Source organism: Schistocerca nitens, chromosome 7 (assembly GCF_023898315.1).
Source record: "Schistocerca nitens isolate TAMUIC-IGC-003100 chromosome 7, iqSchNite1.1, whole genome shotgun sequence".
NCBI lineage: Eukaryota > Metazoa > Arthropoda > Insecta > Orthoptera > Acrididae > Schistocerca > Schistocerca nitens.
The window spans coordinates 434,536,295-434,563,757 of record NC_064620.1 but is presented as its reverse complement, the minus strand read 5'-3'; the positions used below and the strand labels follow the sequence as shown (position 1 = coordinate 434,563,757).

The following is a 27,463-nucleotide window of genomic DNA, read 5'->3' as shown; positions in this document are numbered from 1 at the left end:
GTTAAGTTGTTTTTAAATCAAATTGTTTTTAACAAATACATGAAATTCACATAATGACAAACAAGTTTTTAGTTATTTGAATATATTAGACAAATTCGTGATTTTTTCTTATTTTTTTTTAGCGTTGCTAAGCTGTTCACAGTCCTTTGAAATGTATATTTAGTATATTGATGCATATATTGTCCAATATTCACGGCCTGTATCTTATTTTACAAGCAAGTTTCATTAATGTCACTGCTCAACACATGCACCGGTGGAGTGTTTCTGTAGGGTTAAATTTAAAATTTGACACTGCGCAGTTCATATCAATAACCGTTATGCGCCCGACGTCCCATCTCTACAACCCGAAACAGCACAGACGCCTTTGTGGATTATAGCTCCGTTGACGGCGCGAAAGATTAGTGTACTGTAGCTTAAATTGATGCTATGGAAGTGCTGTTCTTCGCTGCAGGCTAGTAAACAAAATCTGTATATCCATAATACCTGATAAGGTATATTATCAGATCCTTACAGGTAAAATTTAAACGTAGTTCTCGGTGAGAAGACAGCATCAAAAACCAAGAGCAGCTTGTACACAAATATGTGTAGAGACACAATACTGATATACTTTCTGCAAGCACTCACTACCACTATATACCTGAGAGTGTCCAGAGAAGAAACAGCTCAGTAAGCAGCAGAGGAGAAATTTTCAAAGGGTGAAAAAAAAAAAAAAAAAAAAAAAAAGACTACAATGTAAGAAATTTTGTAGAGTATGCTGGACGTTGTCAGTACTCACAAATTAAAAGATTAAAACGTGACAGGAAGTGATGAATGGCGTCATCAATTTCCATGTGACAAGGCTATTTACACATTTCGCAGTTTATTCCAACTCCGTGAGATGTCTTATTCAGGCATACAAAGCTTATTATAGATGAACTGTAATTTAGCACCTGTTCCGACGGTCTCTGAGCGAGAGGTAGTTATTAAGTTTGTTCTTTGATGTTTCCTTTTTTTTGCGTGAAAGAGGGCCTTCAGGCAAGAAATAATTTTGGACACAAACAGTATTCGCTATCCCAAGTCATGACTCATCTGTTTCTACGATATCGAAAGCTCGTTTTTCGACAGATTCCGATCGCTTTACAGCTATCTAAATATTCTATAGAAGTGAGAGTTCTTGAGGCGCCAGCTGTTCAGCAACACCCCAATTTACGTTCCTCAGAGGTATTTCTAAATGAAAAATGTAACCTTTTATCTCCCTTCTGTGTCATTCTAAGCATCTATGTATTATTATCACTAGAATCTGACCACCAAACATTTTGGATGAGTTTTTGGCTTTCCTCTGTTGGAGGTTTTAGATCTTGAACGAATGATTTTTTATTGAGAGCGTAAAATAACTTTACACTTCTTTCCCTGCAGAACTTATAAACGTCTTAGCAGCCAAAAGAGAATGTCGTTAAAGATGGATTGTTCACACTGTGCTCCACGTGGTAACCACTAAAAAGAGTGCGGAAAAGCACAGTCCTTATCAAGTTCATGAATTTCTTCATCGCCACTATCACACGCAGGATAGGATGAAGCTAGAAATTTAACGCAGTGGGGTAGCAGTATAGCATGGCATAGTGAAAGCTATGCGACACCCTATGAGGGCTTACTGAGAGACTGTTTCTTAGCTAATATGATGTATTAATTTCCTCTGGAGCAATGGATGAACTCTTGGAACATAGTTCAAACTCTTATTCGGATGAGGAAATGGGTAAGCTGATGTTATTGTTTGCTACTTCAAGACGGTAGGAATCAGAACGCAAAACCAGGTAAGTAAACAACAGAAAAATTTACAGTGAATTAGGTTTGACACCTCAGATCTCTGACCGACGGTTCACCAACTTCTTCCATTTAGTTTGAAGTCAATTCCATAGAGTTAATCATGTAGTAAATATATTTTTTTATCTCTGAAACGCCCAAACTCCAGTTGGAAGCGGCGAGTAACTGACTGTGTTCCTGATGTAAGTTATGTACAAATTTTTTCCACAAATAGCTTAAATGTACACTATGTGATCAAAAGTATCTGTACACCAACAAAGACATACTTTTTCACATTAGGTGCATTGCCGGCCGAAGTGGCCGCGCGGTTCTGGCGCTGCAGTCTGGAACCGCGAGACCGCTACGGTCGCAGGTTCGAATCCTGCCTCGGGCATGGATGTGTGTGATGTCCTTAGGTTAGTTAGGTTTAACTAGTTCTAAGATCTAGGGGACTAATGACCTCAGCAGTTGAGTCCCATAGTGCTCAGAGCCATTTGAACCATTTGAACCATTAGGTGCATTGTACTGCCACCTACTAGCAGGTACTCCATATCAGCGACCTCAGTAATCATTAGACACCGTGAGAGAGCAGAATGGGGCACTCCGCGGACTTTGAACGTGGTGAGGTGATTGGGTGTCACTTGTGTCATACGTCTGTACGTGAGATTTCCGCACTCCTAAACATCCATAGATCCACTGTTTCGAATGTGACAGTGAAGTGGAAACGTTAAGGGACACGTACAGCGCAAAAGCGTACAGGCCGACCTCGTCTGTTGACTGACAGAGATCACCGACAGTTGAAGAGGGCCGTAATGTGGAATAGGCAGACATCTATCCAGACCATCACACAGGAATTCCAAACTGCATCAGGATCCACTGCAGGTACTGTAACAATTAGCAGGAGGTGAGAAAACTTGGATTTCATGGTCGAGCGGCTGCTCATAGGCCACACATCACGCTGGTAATTGCCAAACGACGCCTCGCTTGGTGTAAGGAGCGTAAACATCGAACGACTGAACAGTGGAGAAACGTTGTGTGGAGTGACGAATCACGGTACACAATGCGTCGATCCGATGACTGGGTGTGGATATGGTGAACGCCCGATGAACTCCATCTGCCAGCGTGTGTAGCGCCAAGAGTAAAATTCGGAGACGGTGGCGTTATGGTTTGGTCGTTTTTTCCATGGAGGGGCTTGCACCCCTTGTTGTTTTACGTGGCACTAACACAGCAGAGGCCTACATTGATTTTTAAGCAGCATCTTGCTTCCCACTGTTGAAGAGCAGTTACTTAGCCTAACAGCTCCACAGGTAGCAGAAACGTTGACATAGATAATTGTAGAAAATTTAACAACGAAAACCTAAAAAGATAATGAGAATGTATTTGATTGAGGAAGAGGTGCAGGGGTTAAACTTGAATGTTAAGAAGTTTCAAGAATGAATTTCTATCTTCTGTAGAGTAACTAGGTATTGTGTCGTGGTCTGGGGGTAGCATCTCGAACCCGGGTTCGAACCTCCATTTGCTTAAATTTTGAGATAAATTCAACAGCAACGGAAGCCGAAGACTTCTGGCATAAGAAGTGATCCTCATGCAGCCAACGGCCTTGACAAAGATGGCGGAGGAGCTGGCAGAGGTTCAGGGAACTTTCTTACTCTTGGGGTGAGAAACTGCCCTAAAATGGTGGAAGAATCAGTGATCATTCTGCACTTTATATTTATTTCATTCCTAAGTGTCTTGTATACCTGTCCTGAACATTTTTGTATTTCCTTCTTTCATCGATCAACTGAAGCATTTCTTCCGTTACTCATAGTTATTTTGTAGTTTCCTTGTTTTTACCTATCTTCTTCTTTCCAACTTCCGTGATTGTCGTTTTTAGAGACGTCCACTTTTCTTCAGCTGATAATATACAGAATAATACACAGTAGAATGGAACAGAAAATTGAGATTCGGTCTGATGGCCATCGGTTTCCTTTTAGGAAAGGTAAAAGCACCAAGAGACAATTCTGAGATTATGTTTGATAATGGCAGCAAGACGGAACAAAAATCAAGACACGTTCATACGATTTGTAGACACCGAAAAAGTGTTGAACGAGATGTTAGAAATTCTCAGAAAAAGGAGAGTAAGCTATGGGGGAAGAAGGGTAATATATACTATGTACAGGAACCAACAGGGTACAGTGAGAATGGAGGACCATGAACAAAGTAAATGAACTCGAAAAGTATAAGACAGGGATATAGTCTTTCACCCCCACCGTTCAATGTATACATCGTAGAAGCAATGCTGCAAATTAAAAAAAAAAAATATTTTTCCAAATGGCTCTGAGCACTATGGGACTTAACTGCTGAGGCCATCAGTCCCCCAGAACTTACAACTACTTAAACCTAACTAACCTAAGGACGTCACACACATCCATGCCCGAGGCAGGATTCGAACCTGCGACCGTAGCTGTCACGCTGTTCCAGACTGTAGCGCCTAGAACCGCTCTGCCACCCCGGCCAGCTGCAAATAAAAGAAAGGTTCAAGAGTGAAATTAAAATTCAAAGTGCAACATATAAAAGATAAAATTTACTGACGACATTGCTATTCTCAGTGAAAGTGAATGAGAATTACAGTGCCCGTTGAATGGAATAAACCGTCAAATGAGTACAGAATATGGACTGAGAGTAAATCGAAGAAAGACCAAAGTAATGAGAAGTAGCAGAAATGAGGACAACGAGAAAGTTAAGATCAAAATTGGTCAGCACGAAGTAGATGAAGTTAAGAAATTCTGTGAACTGGGCACAAAATAACCCATGATGGACGGAGCAAGGAGGATGTAGAAGGCAGACTAGCACAGGCAAAAAGTGCATTCCTGGCCAAGAGAAGTCTGCTAATATCAAACATAGGCCTTAATTTGAGGAAGAAATTTCTGTGTATGTATGTTTGGAGAACAGCTTGTATGGTGGTGGGAAACTGACTGAGGGAAAACCAGAATAGGAGAGAATCGAAGCATTTAAGATGAGGAACTCCAGAAGAATTTTGAAAGTTAGGTGGACTGATAAGGTAAGGAACGAGGAGGTTCTCCACAGAATCGGGGAGGAAAGGAAAAATGGAAAACGCTGATTCCGGCATGTGACCTTTGCTCTGTCAACAGCTTTGTCAAAGCAGGTGGAGGAGCGGACAGAGTTTCTGAGCACTTTATTGCCGTTAACTGTCCCCAGAAAGGTGGAAGAATCAGCACTGATCAACAGAATGATGTTGCTGAAGGCAACACGTCAGAGTATTCACAGAACAAGTGGCCTGTGGGTGAAAAAGTGTCGTAATGTTCTCTCCATTGGCAAAAGATTCCGAATCAGTCTCCAAATTGCATCTCCGGGCGATGACTGCGAAAGGGGAAGTGACCATTGGAAAAAGACTGAATAACAAACACAGGGATACCATTCTACGAGTAGGTACGTGAGATGTCAGACGCTTGAACGTAGTAGGGAAGCTGGAAAGTCTGAAAAGGAAAATGAAAACACTCAATCTAGATGTACTGGGGAGTGAAATGGAATTTCTGGCCTGAAGAATATATGGTAATATCAAAAGCAGCGGAAAATGGCATACCTGGAGTAGTATTCGTTACAAATAGGAATATAGGGCAGAGAAAAGCTACTATACACAGTTTAGCAATAGGGTTATCCCCATCAAATCCAACAGCAATCCAACGGTACGAAAACCGAATTCGCAGGAAGAAGATGGAAAGATGAGAAAGTATGTGATGATATAGAACGGATAATTCAGTATGTAAAGGGAGATGTAAATCTTATAATCAAGGGGGACGGAAACAAGGTTGCACGAGAAAGAATAGGATAAAGGGTTATGGGAGAAAAGGGGGTAGGCAGTTTAAATAAGAGCGGAGAGAGACTATTTGAATTCGGCAATAAATTTCAAATGGTACTATACAATCTTCAATTCAAGTATCACAATAGGAGGAAGTATACTTGGAACAGATCCAAAAATTTGAAGAAATCGAGGAACAAATGATTGGCAGAAGGATTGACTTAGCATGTAGAAAAGCCAAAACAGCTTACATTGAAATTAAAAGCTAGGGTGGTAATATTAAGACGGCAGTACAATTTCCATTGATAAACGCAGAGGAGAGAGTGGATAGGTGGAAAGAGTACACTGAAGGTCTCTATGATGGGGATAACTTGTCTGATGACTTGACAGAAGAATTCACTTCACGCCTTCCTAAGAGACAATCTCCACTCATTCCAAATTAATAATATAAGTGTTGGCCAGATGTGGCTTAGATTCAAAGAAATAGTATCGGCAGCAATTGAGAGATTTACACCAAATAAATTAACAAACGACGGAGCTGATCCTCCTTGGCACACAAAACGGGTTAGAACACTGTTTCAGAAACAACGAAAAAAACTTGCCATATTTAAACAGACGCAAAATCCCAAAGATTGGCGATCTTTTACAGAAGCTCGAAATTTAGCGCGGACTTCAAAGCTAGATGCCTATAACAGTTCCCACAACGAAACTTTGTCTCGAAATCTGGCAGAAAATCCGAAGAGATTCTGGTCGCATGTGAAGTATGTTAGCTGTAGGAAACAATCAACGCCTTCTCTGCGCGATAGCAATGGAGATACTATCAAAGACAGCGCTGTGAAAGCAGAACTACTAAACACGGCATTCCGAAATGCCTTCACAAAAGAACACGAAGTAAATATTCTAGAATTCGAATCGAGAACAGCTGCAAACATGAGTAACGTAGAAGTAAATATCCTCGGAGTAGTGAAGCAACTTTAATCACTTAAAAAAGCAATTCTTCCGGTCCAGACTGTATACCGATTAGGTTCTTTTCGGAGTATGCTGAAGCATTATATCCATACTTAACAATCATATACAACCGTCCGCTCGATGAAAGATCCGTACCCAAAGACTGGAAAGTTGCACACGTAACACCAATATTCAAGAAATGTAGTAGGAGTAATCTACTACATTACAGGCCGATATTATTAATGTCGACATGCAGTAGGATTTTACAACATATATTGTGTTCGAACATTATGAATTACGTAGAAGAACACGGCCTATTGACACACAGCCAACAAAGGTTTAGAAAAGATTCTTCCTGTGAAACACAACTAGCTCTTTATTCACATCAAGTGTTGAGTGCTATTGACAATAAATTTCAGATTGATTCCGTATTTCTGGATTTCCGGAAGGCTTTTGACACTGTACCACACAAGCGGGTCGTAGTGAAATTGCGTGCTTATGGAATATAGTCTCAGTTATGTGACCGGATTTGTGATTTCCTGTCAGAGAGGTCACAGTTTGTACTAATTGACGGAAAGTCATCGAGTAAAACAGAAGTGATTTCTGGCGTTCCCCGAAGTAGTGTTATAGGACTTTTGTGTTCCTTATCTATATAAACGATTTTAGAAATAATAAGAGCAGCCGTATTCGGTTGTTTGCAGAAGACGCTGCCGTTTGTCGACTAATAAAGTCATCAGAAGCTAAAAAAACTGCAAAACGATTTAGAAAAGATATCTGAATGGGTCGAAAACTAGCAGTTGACCCCAAATAACGAAAAGTGTGAGGTCATCCACAAGAGTGCTAAAAGGAACTCGTTAAACTTCGGTTACACGATAAACCAGTCTAATCTAAAAGCCGTAAATTCAAATAAATACCTAGGTATTACAATTACGACCAACTTAAATTGGAAGGAACACATAGAAAATGTTGTGGGGAAGGTTAACCAAAGACTGCGTTTTACTGGCAGGACAGTTAGAAAATGTAACAGACCTACTAAGGAGACTGCCTACACTACGCTTGTCCGCCCTCTTTTAGAATACTGCTGCGCCGTGTGGTATCCTTACCAGATTGGACTGACGGAGTACATTGAAAAAGTTCAAAGGCAGCACGTTTTGTATTACCGCAAAGTATGAGAGAGAGTATCACAGAAATGATACAGGGTTTCGGCTGGAAATCATTAAAAGAAAGGCGTTTTTACTTGAGACGGAATCTTCTCACGAAATTCCAATCACCGACTTTCTCCTCCGAATGAGGAAATATTTTGTTGATCCCTACCTACATAAGGGGGAACGATCAACTCTATAATATAAGGGAAATCAGAGGTCGTAAGGAAAGATATAGGTGTTCAATCTTTCCGAGCGCTATACGAGAGTGGAATAATAGAGAACTGTGAAGGTAGTTCGATGAACCCTCTGCCAGGCACTTGAATGTGATTTGCAGAGTATCCATGTAGATGTAGGTGTAGAAGAAGAAACTACAGTCGTTACTAAGACATATGAGGTCCAGTATTAGTCAGAATTTAAAAGGGCTCTGGAAGGATTGTGATCAGATAAAGTCAAGGGACAGATAACTTTCCACTGGAATTTCTGAAATCATAAGGGAGAATGAGAACCAAACAACTATACGGTAGTGAGTAGAATCTATGAGACTGGGGAGTCAGCATCAGACACTCAGCGAAATGCCCCTCGCACAATTCGAAGACAGAATGGGCAAAGTGCTATAACTGTCACACAGTCTGCTTAACAGCACATGCAACCAAGCTGCTGCCAAAAATAATATGAGGAAGAATGGAAAAGAAAACAGAGGATGTGCAAGATGACGACCAGTTTCACTTTATGAAATCATAAGGCAACAGAGAGTCAGATCTGTCTTTGCTCTTAATAATGGAAGCAAGGCAGAAGAAGTATAAAGGTACGCTTTCAGGATTTGTCGATCTACAAAAAGTGTTCGACCGTTTGAAAGTCTGCAACACGCTAGAAATTCTGAGAAAAGTAGGAGTGTACTATAAGAGGGAACGATAAGACTGTAGGTACGAGAACGAAGATCTCGGATTAGAAAAGATTTAATACAGGGATGAAGTCTTTCGTACCTACTGTTCTACCTGTTAATCGAAGAAGCAACGACGGATATAAAAGAAAGGTGCAAGGGTGGGAATAAAATTCAGGAAGAAAGAATGTCAATGACACTATTCGTCGATGACACTGTTATCCTCAGTGAAAGTGAAGAAGACTTTTAGGATCTTATCAGTGGAACTAACAGTCTAACATGTACAGAATATCGATTGAAAGAAAACCAGAAAAACATAAAATAATGAGAAGAAGCAGAAATCAGAATCGCGAGAAACTTAACATCAAAATTAGTTATCACAAAGTAGCCGAAGTTAAGAATTTCTGCTACCTTGAAAGCAAAATGACCTATGACAGATGAAACAATTAGGACATAAAAAGCAGGCTACCACAGAAAAAGAGTGGATTTCTTTTCAAGGGAAGCCTACCGATATCAAACATTGGTCTCAATTTGAGGAAGAAATTTCTCAGAATGTACACTTGTAGCACAGCATCCTATGGTAGTGAATATGGACAGTGGGAAAACCGAAACTAGAGGAAATCGGAATGATTTAGATCTGATACTACAGAAGAATCGTGGAAGTCAGATGGGTTGATAAGAAATGGGGAGGTTCTCCGCGGAATCGGTGAAGATATAAATACATGTAACACACTGACAAGGAGGGACAGGGCAACAGGACACGTATTAACCTCCATGGTCCTGGAGGGAACTGAGAACTTCCAGCAGTACAGGCGAGCTGGAGAGGAATTCATGAGACAACGCATCAAAGTAACATAAAACTGACTGAAAAAAGTCGCAGTTAACTGCCTCTCAAACACTGCTTGGGTCACTGGGAAGCTGTCTGCTGCAGTGTTCGGCTGACCTGCACTGCCACTACTTCGCACTGTGGTGTAGAGACTCCAGTCACAAAAACTCTCGCTGCGCTGCCTCAGCCTGCATACAACAGTGCAGATGGCCTTATGGTTGCACAGTTATGCAACCGTGTTCTTCCAAATGTTCACTGAATCATTGAAAACAAAGGCAGTACATTACTGTAGTAGCTCGATGAAGTCCTACATTAGTAGCTTCTGACCCAAATCTGATAAATACTGCTTGCACTCAGTTGACACGCACACAGTCCTTATTGACAATTCAAACTGTGCCACCTTGGTAGTGTACTCCAATCGCTTTATAAGGCCCAATCACGTAACGATGTTCCATGGGCATAAACCATTCCTATATGGGAAAAAATGAAAAAAAAATCACAAACTAGATTTTAGAAAATCCAGTGCTATTACTGTCGGTATAAATCTCAGAGCAAAACAGTAATCCAAGTATAATAAGTCCTAATTTTTAGGGTGTAGGTCGAAAATGCAAAACGAGCAAGCTGTTGTGTTTTATTTGCAATCTATTTAGAAGCAACCACGGCTCTCGTCTTCAAGCAGTTTAACACTGCTATCGATGTGCTATAACACACGAAGTATGTCCTGTTAATTCCTCCAGCATCCTGTAACAGTATGACTATCATTTTTGGGGATGAAGATGACGAACAAATGTGCCTGAAACGTGAAATACATCTACATGAAACGGAAGCACACCACTGTCCTCGGAGAGTGAAAGGGAATATTTATTTAAGTCTTGACACACCTAAGAGATCAGTGATAAGAAAGTGATCACGAAGGGCACTTGTTCTTCTAGTGTCAGTGATCATCTAAGACAATGCACTGTTTTCTGTCTGTCTAGGCTCCTTTTACGTAATAAAACACGTGCTCTTAATCGAATTTCTTTGACAGTGCTAGGCAGAATACAGACAATACAAAAATAATAATTTCTCATACAATGTAAACTTTCACGGCCGGTATTGTCTTCACTTAAAACTTCCGGGCTGATAGGCCGTGGTCGAAGTATAAAACTGTCTCGCCGCTTTACCTCCGAGGATGTCTCCCGCAGTCGGAGACGAAACGTCAGGAGACACTTTTATACTTCGAACACGGCCAATCAGCCCGGAAGTTTTAAGTGAATATAATAATTTCCGTTCCTCATATCACATTGAGCACTAGCTATAACAAAGATTAATAAAATTCTGCGAATAATTAAAACATAAGAAAAATATACTGTATCCCTTCCGCATTGGGGCCAACCAGCGTCTAACAAGAAACAATCGTTTACCAGCATAAGTGTGGTCAAAATTTCACAGATTAGAGCCAAAACAGTAATATGGAAGATCAAATACTTTGAAGCGTTAACTGGAGTATTACTCCAGGATACTAACCCAACAGAGACATCCAAAAATACCTCTCTACTCGATTAAAGCTATAATCAGCCAGTCACCTCTCTAAATTTTAAAGACGTTGTCCTGCGTATGGCGTTGTACTTGCGCCTTCGGGAGATAGCATGTGTCGGAGAATAATTTCAATACTAGTGAGTGGTGTAGCACGTCGCATTCCCTTCGATCAGTAAGTTACTGTCTTGAATCAACACTGAACAGCAGTGCGATACAAAATCGTATTGCAGCGCAGTGGCCAACTTGCAAAAGAAAATTTGGAGGTGCGTCGGATGCCACTGCCAGTAACTGGACTGGTGGGTTTCGTCATTCCGCGTCTTTCTCAAGGTGAGACTGCGCTCCTGTGCGGGCGTTCTCAGGTCACATGTGGCAGTGGTCAGTGGCGTGGGAGGGGCTACGCTGCTCTGGTGGAGTATATAAGCGGCCGGCGCATCGTCTGGAGGCGTCAGTCCCATCTCGTCAGCTGAAGAGAACTCGCATCATGGCTTCTCAGGTGAGCAGCGAGCTTTGATAGGCTTATCAGCGCTAGGGTTTCGATGCCAGGATCTTTGGGATAGAAATAATAGCTCATCTCGCAGCAACGTTAGAGTGAGAAGTAAGCAGCTGCTGATAACTGGTTGCGCTACATTTCACTACATTTGTATCTTGAACACCGTCCCTCCGACTAAATATTATGGTATCGTAAGACCGCTTAGATTCTCTTCTTACTCGTAGTCTTCGGTTCTCTCCGGCGCAATGCTGGGGAACAAAACCGAGGTACAACGCTTTGTTATAGATTCTGAAGTCTCCATCATACTATATATGGACTACAGTCGCTGCGGTTGTGGAATGAAGACTTCATTCTAGAAATGTTAGATAGTCATTACTTTTCTACAATGAGAGTACATAAGCATACAGCTATAAAAAGTTATTGCCTGTACATATTTCAGAGCTTGTTTCTCCCAATTTCGTGCTTTAACACGTGACTATCGGTAACGTAGTCCCCTGGCTGGATTAGGACGTTCATAAAAATGTGCTACGTGAAACAAACGATATTTCTGGCTTAGAAGCTCATTAAATTCCTTTGTGAACCTAAGTCTTTCGTGAACGATACTTCCAGCTAAATCAGAGCTACCAACTTAAAAATGTGGTCGGTATAGACATCAGATTTTCTTCCAGAGGATTCTAACACCTATATCTGCCGTTTTATCGTCGTCATAATCTTCACACTGAAAAGCTTACACCGTTTATATGATAATGATATCATTGACGACTTTGAGCCTACGTCGGTAGAGATGCTTCATGAACCAAACATGTACCTAGCGTATTATTACTTGTAGCCAGACTGCTCAGTGCTCAAAACATTGCACTCGTTTTCAGTGAGGGGGAATGGAGTGGGAGCGGGGGCGTGATGGGGGGATTGCTTCTGCACGGAGTCGTGTGGTGGTGGTGAAGGCGGGAGAAGTCCTGTTCAGATTTCCATGCGACCAGTTACGTATTCAGCTGCTTGCCTAAATGAAATGAATCGAACTTCGATTTCATTTCTGCAACAAGGGCGCGACCAATTAATTTTCTCACCAATGACCAGGACAGAATGTTGAAGCCATATCGGAGTTATTCTAGTTTGCGGCTAACATGATTAACTGTTCCTTGATAGAGGCGCTTGTGTGATATCTTGCTGGATAACTGTTACAGAGTAACGTGGCATAATTCAACAATTAAAAATTCATAATATTTTCATGCATAACTAGCCCGGCGTCGATTAGTCTATTCACACAGAGATCTGTATACAGAGTGATTCAGAAAGTTGCGCCCAAATTGAAGGAACTGGTAGAGGTATCGACATACTACGATAACTTTCAAACTGGGACTTACTATCTTGAAAGTGTTCCTGACCCACTGAAAACTTTAGAATGTCTGTGACAAGGACAATGAATGTACACGTTCGTAAGTTCGGTGAAGATAATGTACTGCTTCGGTGTGCATTCAGATGCTTTTTTTGGGGGGGTGGGGGGCATATCGAAAGCCTCGTGTACGTGATACCAATCCTCTACGAAGAAACACTTCTAGCCATTATACTTTCAGTGTCTGACGAGGACCGTGCGTTGTCTGGTGTATTCTGCACTTGAGGCGCATAGGCATTGACTGTCCTCATTTCTTACATCCGATAGCTTTTACTGGCTCAGGTTTACTTTTCAAACAGAACGTTTCCAGTCCAAAACTGTCGCACGTCGTCTCCTGTAGTAGCTCCATTAGTTTGTACGCAGTATTTTGAATCACCCGGCGTACAATTTGGTAGTCGCTGTGCAATGCAATGCTAAAATTTATCGAGCTAAGACTAGCCACTTTCTGTCCAATTCCATTTGCATATGAATGATGGTTTGTATTTCCAAGTACGTACAAAGACTTGGTGAGAATCTAGGCGGGGGAGGGGGAGTCTATTTTCCAAATGAAATATTCCGATATTTGGTTTGAACTATTTAGAAAGAACGGAGAATATAACTCGGCATGGGCAGGAAGGTATTATCTCGGATGAGAAACTGGTGGCTACTTTAAGTCGAACCAATAATATAATGATAGATAAGTAACTACCAGCCTTTTGCAATCAGATCTTTCGGTTACGTACGGTAATATCCACTCTGTAAACCTACATCTGAACATATATTCCACAAGCTACTGTAAAATGCACAATGGTGGGTATTTTGTACCAGTATTAGCAATATCCTTTACTAATTCACGTGCTTAATAAGCAAGGGAAAATGGCCGTCTTTGCAGTCTCTTATTCCAATTATCCATCCGTAAGATACACGATTCAAGTTCTGCGATTGTTTCACACTCTTTCTCAAATATCTGTCCCCTAAGTTTACTCAGCAACGTTCCGTGAAGCAACTTCCCCTTTCTTCCAGAGACGCCTCTTTACGTTCCCTAATCACTTCTGTGACACTTCCCTGTGATCTATACCAGTATTCTGCGATCCTAGGAGAAGATATACGAATCGACATCTGATTTCATGCCTGATTGCTGAGGTCGCCAAATGCTAGAGTAATAGCCTAGAATTGCTATATTAGCGTCTTTAAGCAATTTGCTTTCCCAATGCACGGTACTTTTCCAGAACTCTACGCTTAAGTTTATGATTTTTATTCACTTATGCTACTATAAATTGCACATCATATCCGTTCGTAGTATTACAAATATTTAACCTACGTTGTGGACACTGCTCATTTAGCACTAATATATTTTCCCTTACGTGTCAGGTTTTGCATAATGTGAGCCGTTTTCCAAATATTAAGTATCAGCCTCACAAGTGGATATGTACATATAAGCGTCCCGTTTCGAATTGAAGTAGCAGGATGGTATCGATATTGTTCTCTACCTGGAGTTATATTCGAAACTGCAGTTCCCTTTATCATAGTTTAAAAAGGTTCCGCATATGGAAAGTGTGTTCCTGTTGTGTAGCACAAAACTTGATCAAAATTTCTATTTCGCTCTGTAGAACTCTGTTATTTACTTACAGAACGTATGTAGTAGCGCTTACCGTGTAGTACAGATACTTAAGAGAACGAAATGTACTGTTGAATTACAGTTTAGTGCGTTGATAATACTTGCCTGATAGGGTATCTAATTTTGTTTTTGGCCGATAGTGTGACCTAAACCCCAAGGCAGACTGATTGAAAGCTCTACCTTACCACAGTCTTGATATGCGAAGGTCAGTCAGAGATTAATGTTCGTGATTTTTTTTTAATTTTAATTTTAGAAGGAAAGCAAGTATCTTATTCGTAGGATGACAGCTACAGCATTCACGACTTATTTGTCACGTTTCAATATTATCACGATCTCTGTGCACAGATGTATTCCGCCTTGCATACCTCTGCTATTAGAACTTTGATCCTGCTTACTCAGCCACTAGAGCAAAGAATTTTCCAAGATCACTGCATGTTGGAAGTGATGCTCCCGATGAGCTCCTTGGAGTGGGCAGAACAGATGGAAGTCTGATGCTGCAGTGGCGGGTGATTTGGTCAACATGTAAAGATGTTGTATAAAGTGTTTGAAATCGTTGCCTTTCAGCTTCTGTACAGCAATGAATTATCCATCGTGTAACGTTGTTGACGTGCGCCGTGGCATCCCTACACACTTTCCTCAGCATTTATGGATGGGACTGCAGCTTTCACCTAACGAAATGAGAGAATGCTGAGTTGAACGTAAGTCAATGTCGGCCAGTTTCTCAACATACACAACATCGTCATCTCTTAATGTTGGACGCTGCTAATGGAATACGTTATCGGAAGTGCACCAGGTTAACGATTAATATGTTTTAACTTAATGAAGGAAAAGGAAATAAAGTGCACTGCTTTATAAGTTGCGTTTGTACATTCCGTCCGAGCTACTTCTACCCTCTCCCACGATAATGTGGTCAGGTAGGCGTGCTTGGATTGCACTCTGTCCATGAAATGGAGGTGACTAGGTTAAATGTCCTGTCCTTTGTAAGATTGCTAAACTGAATCGATTGCGAATACAATGTCAGAGGCATAATGCTTCGAACTCAGATATCTCACTGTGGCTCTGCGGGACCCTAAATCCCCGACAAATCGATTCAGCCTGTCTTACAGTCTCATGAAGAAGCGTCCAGTTTCAAAGGAATAGGGAAACACTCTAGCGACCTGAGTCTCTCTGACGGTCTATGAAGCGAGCTAGGATACTGGTGTTTGTATCTTACTGCTCGCGAAAGCCAGCACCCTCGTCCCTATCCGGAGACCTATTTCAACCGGTCACTTGTGAAATTATTTCTCAAGGTTTCCCATGAAACTTTGAAGTATGTAGGAAGAGATTATTTTTGCGAATGACTAACTATGTGTCAGATCACACAGTTGTAATGAAGATCTGTAGCAGAATAAATATATTTTGAAACAGGGACATGACTAAAATCTTACTATATAAGCATCAGCCAACTAGTATCGCTCCCGTGTTATCTAAAATCCACAGAGGTTCACCTGCAGATGTTGCTGGACTGCGACACTGGAGGACAGAGAGTGGCTTAATCAGAACATCTGACTTGCTTCCTGACTGGCTCTCTCTATGTTCAACATTGTGTACGATGTAGTGAACCATCTCACTGCCAGACTGGTACTTGAAAGAGAACCTTTGTATTTTACTGTTAGAAGATATCAAATCTGTCAGTCACGTCATGCGAGTATTGTTATTATTCAGAAGACCAAAAAATTTCCGAGGTAGGCTCCAATACAGATTTAATTTTAAAAACGAAGAAACGAATTTCTCGGACTTGTTTCCAAGGCCGCTCCTAAATCGTGTGGCTTATTCTCGATTAAAACCAATACACGACCTAGCACACTGTCAGATGAACTTGCTACAGCGTCATGCAGTGATTGGCCACGACCTGCCTGAAGCCTATGGGGTACTGGTTCGCCTACAACGCCGCAGACAGCGCTTGTGTCGTACATGAAACACCATACATAAATCGGCAGTGACAAGTGAGAGGTGTGCATTGTTCACGTGGTGAGGTAGGTTGTGTTTCCCGCAGGCGGTACTCCTGTGCGTGTGTGCGGCGGTGGGCGTGGCTACAGCGGGCTTCCTCGGCTCCCCGGCCGTCTCCTACTCGGCAGCTCCCGCTGTCCACGCGGCCCCGGTGCTTCCAGGTAAGTGTCTGAAAGTTACCAGTCCCGTCTGCTAATTATGCTTCTCCACAAGCTTACAGCAAAATTTACTTTATCATTTATTAACTAAGGTTTCCGACAAAATTGCATATAATATTTTTTGTCACTGACAGGTTTCCAACATTTACGTTCACTGTCAAACCATTACCTGCATAAGCAATGTTTCACTGTAGATAATACATCTGTTTATATATCAGATGAACACAACAAATATTATTACGATTGTCTTCGTACTTCCGAAGTTTGATACGGCTCTTTGGTTGTCTATACATAAAAATTTTAGTACGTGTATAAATAACTAAAGATACCAATTGAATTTTGTATGTACCAAGATAATCGCAATAAAATGTTGTCGTCATAGATGAAATTCAGAGGCAGCCATATCCGCGCTGTATATTCGGTGATTAAACACTTGCCACCGAAAAAGTCGAACGAGCATCTTCAATTCCCCTGCAGTGCGCGCCCGAGAATTCTCAAGAAGATGTAAATGCGTGATAGTTACACGTTATGTACAGTGAAACATTACATTACGCAAGGTTTACTTTTATATTTTCTTCTTCGACTTCTTCTTTCTTTATTTCTACGACTTCGATCATCTATGGAGCACATTAAGCAACCTCTTCATGATTTCGTCTTCCTTAGTGATTTTTGGTCTTCATTGTTTCACTTTGTGCTTTTCTTCTTCTTCTGTGCACAAAATATTACGTTTTCTGACGTTTTCGTGAGAGCTCCCGTACATTCTAGACCAGTCTTCGTGCCTTTAATTTACTTAAGTCCTATCTCATTACCTAGTCCATTTGATATTTATTTCGGGAGTTTTGTCGCTATAGTCGAATATTGTTTTCTCGAGCAGTGTTTCACGGTTTCTTCGATCTAGTGAGCAGAAAACGGTATATCCTTTGCCCGAGAACATAATTTTTCAGCCGGCCTCGGTGGCCGAGCGGTTCTAGGCACTTCAGTCCGGAACCGCGCGACTGATACGGTCGCAGGTTCGAATCCTGCCTCGGGCATGGACGTGTGTGATGTCCTTAGGTTAGTTAGGTTTAAGTAGTTCTAAGTTCTAGGGGACTGATGATCTCAGATGTTAAGTCCCATAGTGCTCAGAGCTATACTCTTCTCAACCACGTAGTCCAACTTTTCTTGGATTATTTTCCGTAGTACCGTCCATTCCTCTTCATCCACCTCTACTGTTTCTCTCTTTTCTTTGAGTAGAGAAGATTTCGCTTCATAAAGACACTCCAGTTCTATGACAACTTTTTGGTGTTTCATTTTTATTTTTACTTAGAGTGGTTTTTATTTCAAATGTACTTCCTTATCCGATAAGTCAATTACGTTTTCTGGTCTCAGTTATAGTTTACTTATTTAGACCGTTTAGCTGTATTATTTCCCCTGTTGTTGTGGTCTTCAGTCCTGAGACTGGTTTGATGCAGCTCTCCATGCTACTCTATCCTGTGCAAGCTTCTTCATCTCCCAGTACCTACTGCAACCTACATCCTTCTGAATCTGCTTAGTGTATTGATCTCTTGGTCTCCCTCTACGATTTTTACCCTCCACGCTGCCCTCCAATGCTAAATTTGTGATGCCTTGATGCCTCAAAACATGTCCTACCAACCGATCCCTTCTTCTAGTCAAGTTGTGCCACAAACTTCTCTTCTCCCCAATCCTATTCAATACCTCCTCATTAGTTACGTGATCTACCCACCTTATCTTCAGCATTCTTCTGTAGCACCACATTTCGAAAGCTTCTATTCTCTTCTTGTCCAAACTAGTTATCGTCCATATCTCACTTCCATACATGGCTACACTCCATACAAATACTTTCAGAAACGACTTCCTGACACCTAAATCTATACTCGATGTTAACAAATTTCTCTTCTTGAGAAACGCTTTCCTTGCCATTGCCAGTCTACATTTTATATCCTCTCTACTTCGACCATCGTCGGTTATTTTACTCCCTAAATAGCAAAACTCCTTTACTACTTTAAGTGTCTCATTTCCTAATCTAATTCCCTCAGCATCACCCGACTTAATTCGACCACATTCCATTATCCTTGTTTTGCTTTTGTTGATGTTCATCTTATATCCTCCTTTCAAGACACTGTCCATTCCGTTCAACTGCTCTTCCAAGTCCTTTGCTGTCTCTGACAGAATTACAATGTCATCGGCGAACCTCAAAGTTTTTACTTCTTCTCCATGAATTTTAATACCTACTCCGAATTTTTCTTTTGTTTCCTTTACTGCTTGCTCAATATACAGATTGAATAACATCGGGGAGAGGCTACAACCCTGTCTCACTCCCTTCCCAACCACTGCTTCCCCTTCATGTCCCTCGACTCTTATAATTGCCATCTGGTTTCTGTACAAATTGTAAATAGCCTTTCGCTCCCTGTATTTTACCCCTGCCACCTTCAGAATTTGAAAGAGAGTATTCCAGTCGACATTGTCAAAAGCTTTCTCTAAGTCTACAAATGCTAGAAACGTAGGTTTGCCTTTTCTTAATCTTTCTTCCAAGATAAGTCGTAAGGTCAGTATTGCCTCACGTGTTCCAACATTTCTACGGAATCCAAACTGATCTTCCCCGAGGTCGGCTTCTACCAGTTTTTCCATTCGTCTGTAAAGAATTCGCGTTAGTATTTTGCAGCTGTGACTTATTAAACTGATAGTTCGGTAATTTTCACATCTGTCAACACCTGCTTTCTTTGGGATTGGAATTATTATATTCTTCTTGAAGTCTGAGGGTATTTCGCCTGTCTCATACATCGTGCTCACCAGATGGTAGAGTTTTGTCATGACTGGCTCTCCCGAGGCTATCAGTAGTTCTAATGGAATGTTGTCTACTCCCGGGGCCTTGTTTCGACTCAGGTCTTTCAGTGCTCTGTCAAACTCTTCACGCAGTATCTTATCTCCCATTTCGTCTTCATCTACATCCTCTTCCATTTCCATAATATTGTCCTCAAGTACATCGCCCTTGTATAAACCCTCTATATACTCCTTCCACCTTTCTGCCTTCCCTTCTTTGCTTAGAACTGGGTTGCCATCTGAGCTCTTGATATTCATACAAGTGGTTCTCTTCTCTCCAAATGTCTCTTTAATTTTCCTGTAGGCAGTATCTATCTTACCCCTAGTGAGACAAGCCTCTACATCCTTACATTTGTCCTCTAGCCATCCCTGCTTAGCCATTTTGCACTTCCTGTCGATTTCATTTTTGAGACGTTTGTATTCCTTTTTGCCTGCTTCATTTACTGCATTTTTATATTTTCTCCTTTCATCAATTAAATTCAATATTTCTTCTGTTAACCAAGGATTTCTATTAGCCCTCGTCTTTTTACCTACTTGATCCTCTGCTGCCTTCACTACTTCATCCCTCAAAGCTACCCATTCTTCTTCTACTGTATTTCTTTCCCCCATTCCTGTCAATTGTTCCCTTATGCTCTCCCTGAAACTCTCTACAACCTCTGGTTCTTTCAGTTTATCCAGGTCCCATCTCCTTAAATTCCCACCTTTTTGCAGTTTCTTCAGTTTCAATCTGCAGTTCATAACCAATAGATTGTGGTCAGAATCCACATCTGCCCCAGGAAATGTCTTACAATTTAAAACCTGGTTCCTAAATCTCTGTCTTACCATTATATAATCTATCTGAAACCTGTCAGTATCTCCAGGCTTCTTCCATGTATACAGCCTCCTTTCATGATTCTTGAACCAAGTGTTAGCTATGATTAAGCTATGCTCTGTGCAAAATTCTACAAGGCGGCTTCCTCTTTCATTCCTTCCCCCCAATCCATATTCACCTACTATGTTTCCTTCTCTCCCTTTTCCTACTGATGAATTCCAGTCACCCATGACTATTAAATTTTCGTCTCCCTTCACTACCTGAATAATTTCTTTTATCTCGTCATACATTTCATCTATTTCTTCATCATCTGCAGAGCTAGTTGGCATATAAACTTGTACTACTGTAGTAGGCATGGGCTTTGTGTCTATCTTGGCCACAATAATGCGTTCACTATGCTGTTTGTAGTAGCTAACCCGCACTCCTATTTTTTTATTCATTATTAAACCTACTCCTGCATTACCCCTATATGATTTTGTATTTATAACCCTGTAATCACCTGACCAAAAGTCTTGTTCCTCCTGCCACCGAACTTCACTAATTCCCACTATATCTAACTTTAACCTATCCATTTCCCTTTTCAAATTTTCTAACCTACCTGCCCGATTAAGTGATCTGACATTCCACGCTCCGATCCGCAGAACGCCAGTTTTCTTTCTCCTGATAACGACGTCCTCTTGAGTAGTCCCCGCCCGGAGATCCGAATGGGGGACTATTTTACCTCCGGAATATTTTACCCAAGAGGACGCCATCATCATTTAATCATACAGTAGAGCTGCATGTCCTCGGGAAAAATTACGGCTGTAGTTTCCCCTTGCTTTCAGCCGTTCGCAGTACCAGCACAGCAAGGCCGTTTTGGTTAATGTTACAAGGCCAGATCAGTCAATCATCCAGACTGTTGCCCCTGCAACTACTGAAAAGGCTGCTGCCCCTCTTCAGGAACCACATGTTTGTCTGGCCTCTCAACAGATACCCCTCCGTTGTGGTTGCACCTACGGTACGGCCATCTGTATCGCTGAGGCACGCAAGCCTCCCCACCAACGGCAAGGTCCATGGTTCATGGCAGTAACATTTATTGACCCTGTTCATATTAAAGCATCGTGTGCATAGGAATTTGGAGCGTTTGTAATTTTCGTTACGATTTCTGTCTTCTCGAAAGAAACTGGTAATCCAGCCGTTCCCGCCCTCTGCTTCAACAGGTTGACTTATTCAGTTGCTGTATCTATGTTTTTGACCCAGGAGAGGATACAGTGGCCTTGTGACAACCTTCCCCAGCGATTCAGTACATATATCTAGAGGGAGTGTAGTAACATCATACTGAAATGTTGATCCATACTGCAAACCTCCATGTAAATGTGGCTCAGTTCTATACAGTTCAGACATATTAATTTGACCAACGCCTATGTTCGACATCAACGCGCAATAACCACTCACAGATGGCACTAGCAGCGGAGTGTATATAAAGCATGTCGGGGAGACACGAAAAACAGTGTGGTCGTTGTCAGAAGATGGAAACGGAGCAATTTATGGCACTTCCAGAAGGGCATGCTATTTGGCGTTCGGAGCATTTCTTAGACGGCTAAGCTAGTAAACTGTTCGCATGTAACTGTGGTTAAAGTATACCGTGCATGGCAAAATGGCACTATCCAGAACCGGCGCCGAGTTAACTGTGGTGCACCACGGTCCAAAGATGACAGGGCTGAACGACATCTGTGTTGATGCGCATGGGCGAACTGACATGCAACGGTTGAGCAACTGACCACCCAGGCAAAGGAGCTATCAACGGTGTCGCCTCAACAATCATTCAGCGTACGTTACTGTGTATGGGCCTCTGGAGCATGTGTCTGGTTCACGCACCTGTGTTGACTGCTTTTTATCGGTGACGAAGGCTGGAATTTGCACACAAATTTCGCAGGTGGACGTCCACTGAGTGGTGAAGGTGGCCTCTTCAGATAAATAACGTTTTATGCTCCAGCGGATAGATGCCACTTGGCGCTTACGGCGTGAAACGTCTGTAGGCAAACACCTTGCAACAATCGTCGGAAGCTTGTAGATCGGAGGAAAGAGTTTCGTGGTCTGGGAAAATTGTCGTTGCTTTCTGTGGATGATGGGTCAGCAAAAGCATACATCTATCCTTTGGGACCCAGTCTACCCGCACGGGAAGTTTGCTTCTCCTCTGAACGATGGTTTCTAACAGCAGGACAGTGCAACGTGACACACAGCTCGTAATGTAAGGCGTGGTTCGAACACCAGGGCGAGTGTACTGCAGTCCATTGGGCACCAGACTCCCCAGTTTTAAACCCAATCGAGACTCTGTGGGACCACCTTGATCGGGCTGCTCGCGCCATGAGTCGTAAGTTGAGAGACATAGCGCAGTTGGCGACGGTAGTGAAGTTGGTATATCACCGCATCACTGTCGGTACTATCCACATTCTCACTGTGTCTATTCCTGCACGTCTCGCAGAGGTCCGCTCAGCAAAATGTGCTTATTTAGGCTTTTAACAAGTGGTCACATTATTGTGACTGGGAGTGTATAACCACTGAAATAACATCAAATACACTCACAAACCATTTAGTTTCTCCTTCGTTTATGTTTGCTTCACTACTTTTGCCAGACGCCTCTAAGGGATCCAATTACAGAAGATACGTCACTGCACCTTTCTTCCTTATTTGTGGTAATTATTTTTATGGTCCACTTTTATAATTTGGAAGACTGGTCAACAGGCACTGCGGCAGCAACAATAACGGTTGTTGATCACCGGCAAGCGCAGTGAATAGCGTCGAATAATCGTCACCGTTGCCGACAGGAGCGCTGGCGGCGGCCGGGGCTGACGCGGACTACGACCCGAACCCGCAGTACAGCTTCAGCTACAGCGTGAGCGACGCGCTGACGGGCGACGCCAAGCAGCAGCAGGAGAGCCGCAGCGGCGACGTCGTCCAGGGCAGCTACAGCGTCGTCGAGCCGGACGGCGCCGTCCGCACCGTGCAGTACTCGGCCGCGCCCGGCGCTGGCTTCAACGCCGTCGTCTCCCGCTCCGGCGGCGTACCACCGCCCCCCGCACCCGCCAGGGTCGCCGCACCCGCGCCCCTGCCCGGTCAGTACCACTCCGGTGTTGCCTTAGTAGCTGAGATGTACAGGCACCTAATGAACGAAATAAGTTTTTAAAGAATATCAAACCACTTATCTTTAAATCTTCTAGGTTGTTGGGTCGCGTCATATTTCTTCTAAACGATTGACATTTCGAACTCTCTGCTGGAATTCCCTTCAGGATCTTGCGTCCTCTGTAGATTGAGCACTCAACTGTCAATGGCCATGAAAGCCTGCAGACTTACATAATATCACACCAGCCTTTTGACCAGATTAAAGAGTTCTTAGAACATAAAAAACACAGCTTGTCAATCTCAATGGAGTGAAATTTTCGTACGTAAAATGGACCTCTGACATACCGCAAGAGAGCGTTGTAGGACCATTACTGTTCAGTCCAGGGTGGGCGGAAACAGTCTATAAAGCTTATAATGGTGTTTCAGGGTAGGTTGTGCTGAGAAATAATTGATCAGAAGAAAGTTCGATGCGTGGCGCCGTTTCCGAACTAATTAACGTTGAAATTAGCCAATCAGTTCACTGCGCGAGCAAATTCAACCAGTCCGCCAGAGACCGCGTCGTCAAACGTGTTCTTCCTTTGGTTTCCTAAAACCGAACAAGATAGCGATTCAAAAATTGGACATGGGGCGGTAGCAAGGATCGAACTCCAACCAAAGGCTCAGCAGTTTCGTATGGTATCATCTGTGCTTTGAGAACACCTGACACTAATTGTATCTGGCGGACCGACTGAATTTGAACTCCCAGCGGCCACACTGGCCAACTTAAATGCTAATTAACTCGCAGACGGTGCAACGTATCGAATTTTATTCAAATCAATTATTTCTGTGTATAACATACCCTGCAACACCCTTACAAGCTTTCTAGACTGTTTCAAACCATTCTGTACACCTTCAGATTAAATACCTTTAAACCCGTTTAAGACATCTTAATTCGTTTTTCATCCAGATGAATTGCCTGAAAGTCTTCACTAAGCTAAGAATAGTCTCTTTCCATTGCAATATTAACTACAGTGATATTGATATGGCAAGTAAGATGCAGGTATGTGTGTTAAGTTACTGAACTCAGTATACCAGGGAAGAAGAAAGCCGTTTACAACATTTATTCGCTTCAGCTTTTATTGCGATTGTACAGCGTTGGTTCATAAGCAACGCAACATAAAAATGATCGTGTATATCATCGCCTCAACGACATTCCAACAGTATTCACAGAATGAAAAATTCCATTGGAGAGAAAGATGCTAATTAACAAAAAATAGTTTACCTTCTTCCAAAACAGGCGTTATAAGAGAAACCATAATGTTATTAATGAATCATATGATCAGAATGATATTTGAAGTTACTCTTTCAAAAATTTACGAAAAATTAAAAAAAATTGCACATGTGGGCTTTAAATCCCATAAAAAGAGAGAGAATCAATAGCAACAGAATTTACAAATGCCATAACAAATTTTCGTTGTCCAACATACGACTTAATAAAACACAGACATCGCTCGGTCCCTTCATTCAGCTCAGATGACGTGCTATAAAACATGTATTGGAAAGAACTGAAACCACTTAGCCAAAATGTGAGAACAGAAATGAATTAAAAATTCCACAACCTTTCAGATCTTAGCTGTCAATAATTCCTTCTTATATTTTGAGTCAGCTATCTTCGATTAAAAAATAGTGACAATTTAACAATGAGTATCTGAAAGAGAACAAACAATTAAATACATTTATCTTTCATAGTACTTTTAACTCACGGGTTCTTAAAAAGGAAACCACAATTTAAAAATGATTGATTCTCTTTACAACTGGCCTTGATTCCGCCAAATAATGAAAGGGTTTCATTTTGCTGATGTGCTGCTTGTTACAAGTAGGTTTAGCAATAATTCGGGTATGTCCTGGTAACTCGGAATGCTGATCCACATAGAGGACTAAGATAAATAGAGAAGTCGCTAGTCGAAGCTAGAACTCGATTAAATTTCTATAACACGGCCTCCCTCAAAGAACAGAAGTTTTCGCTGATCACAACTAGTTTCAAAATCACACGTAACAAAAGATGCCCACCGTTTTGTTTGTACGCTGGTCCTTGTCCGTGTGGTAAATACTGGCAGCCAGGCATCGACAAAGCAAAACAAGAGAAATAAGAAGTGTGCGGACCGTACAGATGCAAACTCACTACCATGAAAACAGGGGCAAGCAGTAACCTTTTTGTTTCGTTGGTATACTTTTCAAAGTTACGGATCATCATCGATAACATAGCGAACTGAACCTCAGATATCAGTGAAAAATCCTGGGTACCACGCGGAACTGCAACAAAGGACTCCAAAGCAGCGAGGATGTTAAATCCGCGCTGAGGGTGCCTGCCTGTCTCTGCCGGGCTGCTAGCGAAACGGTCGCTGTGATATGAAGTACAGAGAGGTGTACTAAGCAGCAAGTATCGATACTAACGTACGAACTGTTCAAATATTGGTATCAACTTCCGTTTTTCAGGTGGATTGATAATAATTCCTACTGCTAGTTTCGTGGTTCTAAAAGAGACCAATTCGACAGAATTTCATCTTTCAATATCTAATTACTAGTTTCAGCGTAAATACTAAATTTAGAACAGATATCCTGTTACATCAATATTCGATTGAAAAAATTTAAATTGATATTAATATCACTTCAACTAATACAGCTGTGAAAATAGGTTATACGTCATTTAGTGAGGAAGTTTTCAGACTTTATTATGTTGAACACGACATTAAGGCATCTTAAATGGTTTGGTAAATGTACGAGTAGCACAATTTACGAGTAGATGAACCATCCTATATTCTCTAACAACTGATGATAGAGGTCCTGCGTGGGCTGCAATTATAGTATGGCAGTGGAACTTGCTAGATATCCTAATGTGTTAATGCGGAACCAATGTACGCTGGAAAAAAGTTAGTTCGAATTCTGGCGGGCATTTGTAAACCTGGCGCTATTAATACATGGAAGATGTATAGCAATATTTGCATATGTAATGGATTAAGTTTAAGAAGACATGTGGGGAGATAAAATCAAACAAGTGTGAAAGGCATAATGTTCATTTTATTATTAACTACCGGTAATACAACTTTTTCGATGTGACCACCGGAGACTTCGACGAGATGCTGTACAGCACCAGATTTGCACCTGGTGGCCAAAAGTGGATCTAATGTTTTTCAGTGTTAACCGGTTCCGTATAAACTCATTAGCCCGTCTACCAAGTTTTTCTGCCATACGATGATTACAGCCCGCACTAAACATCCATGAGTAGCTTCACTTTAATTATAACGAGCCGGTATGTATATGTCCTGGCCACATGTTACTTCATTGAAACTGATAACCGGTTTCGACTTTATAGCCATCTAAAAGTTACAAGACGCGCATAATCAGTACTGGTGATGGTTTCAAAGCCGAAATCGGTTAGCAAATATAATGAAGTAACATGTGACCAAGACGTGGCAATTTATTATCTGACCAGATGGATATGTTACTGGTGTCCTCGGGAGATCAAAATGGCCTCATTCCGCACATTTGTCCTACATCCGCCACGCTTGTTGTGGTGTTGCAGGCCGCCTGGTGCCGCTGCCCGCCGCTCTGCCGCGGTTGGCGCCTCTGCCGCCCCCCGCCGCCCCCGCGGTCGTCATCGCCAAGGCTCCCGCAGTGTTCGCCGCCCCCGCAGTAGTCGCTGCCCCCGCCAAGGCCGCCCCGCCGCCCCCAGCCGCGCTGTATGGTGCGCCACTCAAGAGCTCGCACACGGCCGTCACCACGTCACACGCCAGCTACCAGTACTGAGGAGCACCGTCCCGTCTTGTCTGTAAATACTTCGTAGAAGGTGTTCTTTTGTAAAATATTGTGCAAACTATTTCAAAACTCTAATAAAAACGACGAATTTCTTTTTATACATGAGTCTATTTTTTGGCAAGCTAAACAATAACCAATCTCCTTGATTTCTAATTAATATATGACACAAAAGCTATACAGGTAAGGAAGACACAGTACAAAGCCAGAAGAGGGGATCAAAATGCTTCAGTTCGAAGGCCGTAATTTGGGAATCGGTGTGCCAAGCTGGCAAATTCTATCTCACGGACGCACCAGGTTGATGATACCCATTTGGTAAAACATCGTTTCCTGCAGTGTGAGATGTATGTAGTTGTCTCGTCCGGTAGGAATCACCGATTCTTCAAGGCCTTTTTGAGCGACGGGATGGGTGATAA

At 42.0% G+C, this 27,463-nt stretch overlaps 1 protein-coding gene across 1 annotated transcript; it reads left to right on the top strand.

The window, feature by feature from the left end:
• The first annotated feature begins 11,351 nt into the window (after positions 1–11,351).
• Positions 11,352–27,148, top strand: LOC126194941 (cuticle protein 7-like). The gene is made up of 4 exons (XM_049933327.1): positions 11,352–11,388; positions 16,411–16,525; positions 22,961–23,248; positions 26,818–27,148. The coding sequence occupies exons 1-4, from the start codon at positions 11,377–11,379 to the stop codon at positions 27,039–27,041; spliced, it is 639 nt and encodes a 212-aa protein (XP_049789284.1). The 5' UTR covers positions 11,352–11,376; the 3' UTR covers positions 27,042–27,148.
• Positions 27,149–27,463: the final 315 nt, after the last annotated feature.

Bases quoted from the DNA above. Each gene is read 5' to 3' on its own strand.
- LOC126194941 (XM_049933327.1), top strand. The intron at 16,526-22,960 runs GTAAGTGTCTGA...CGTTGCCGACAG, and splicing joins CGCGGCCCCGGTGCTTCCAG to GAGCGCTGGCGGCGGCCGGG. The intron at 23,249-26,817 runs GTCAGTACCACT...GTGGTGTTGCAG, and splicing joins CGCACCCGCGCCCCTGCCCG to GCCGCCTGGTGCCGCTGCCC.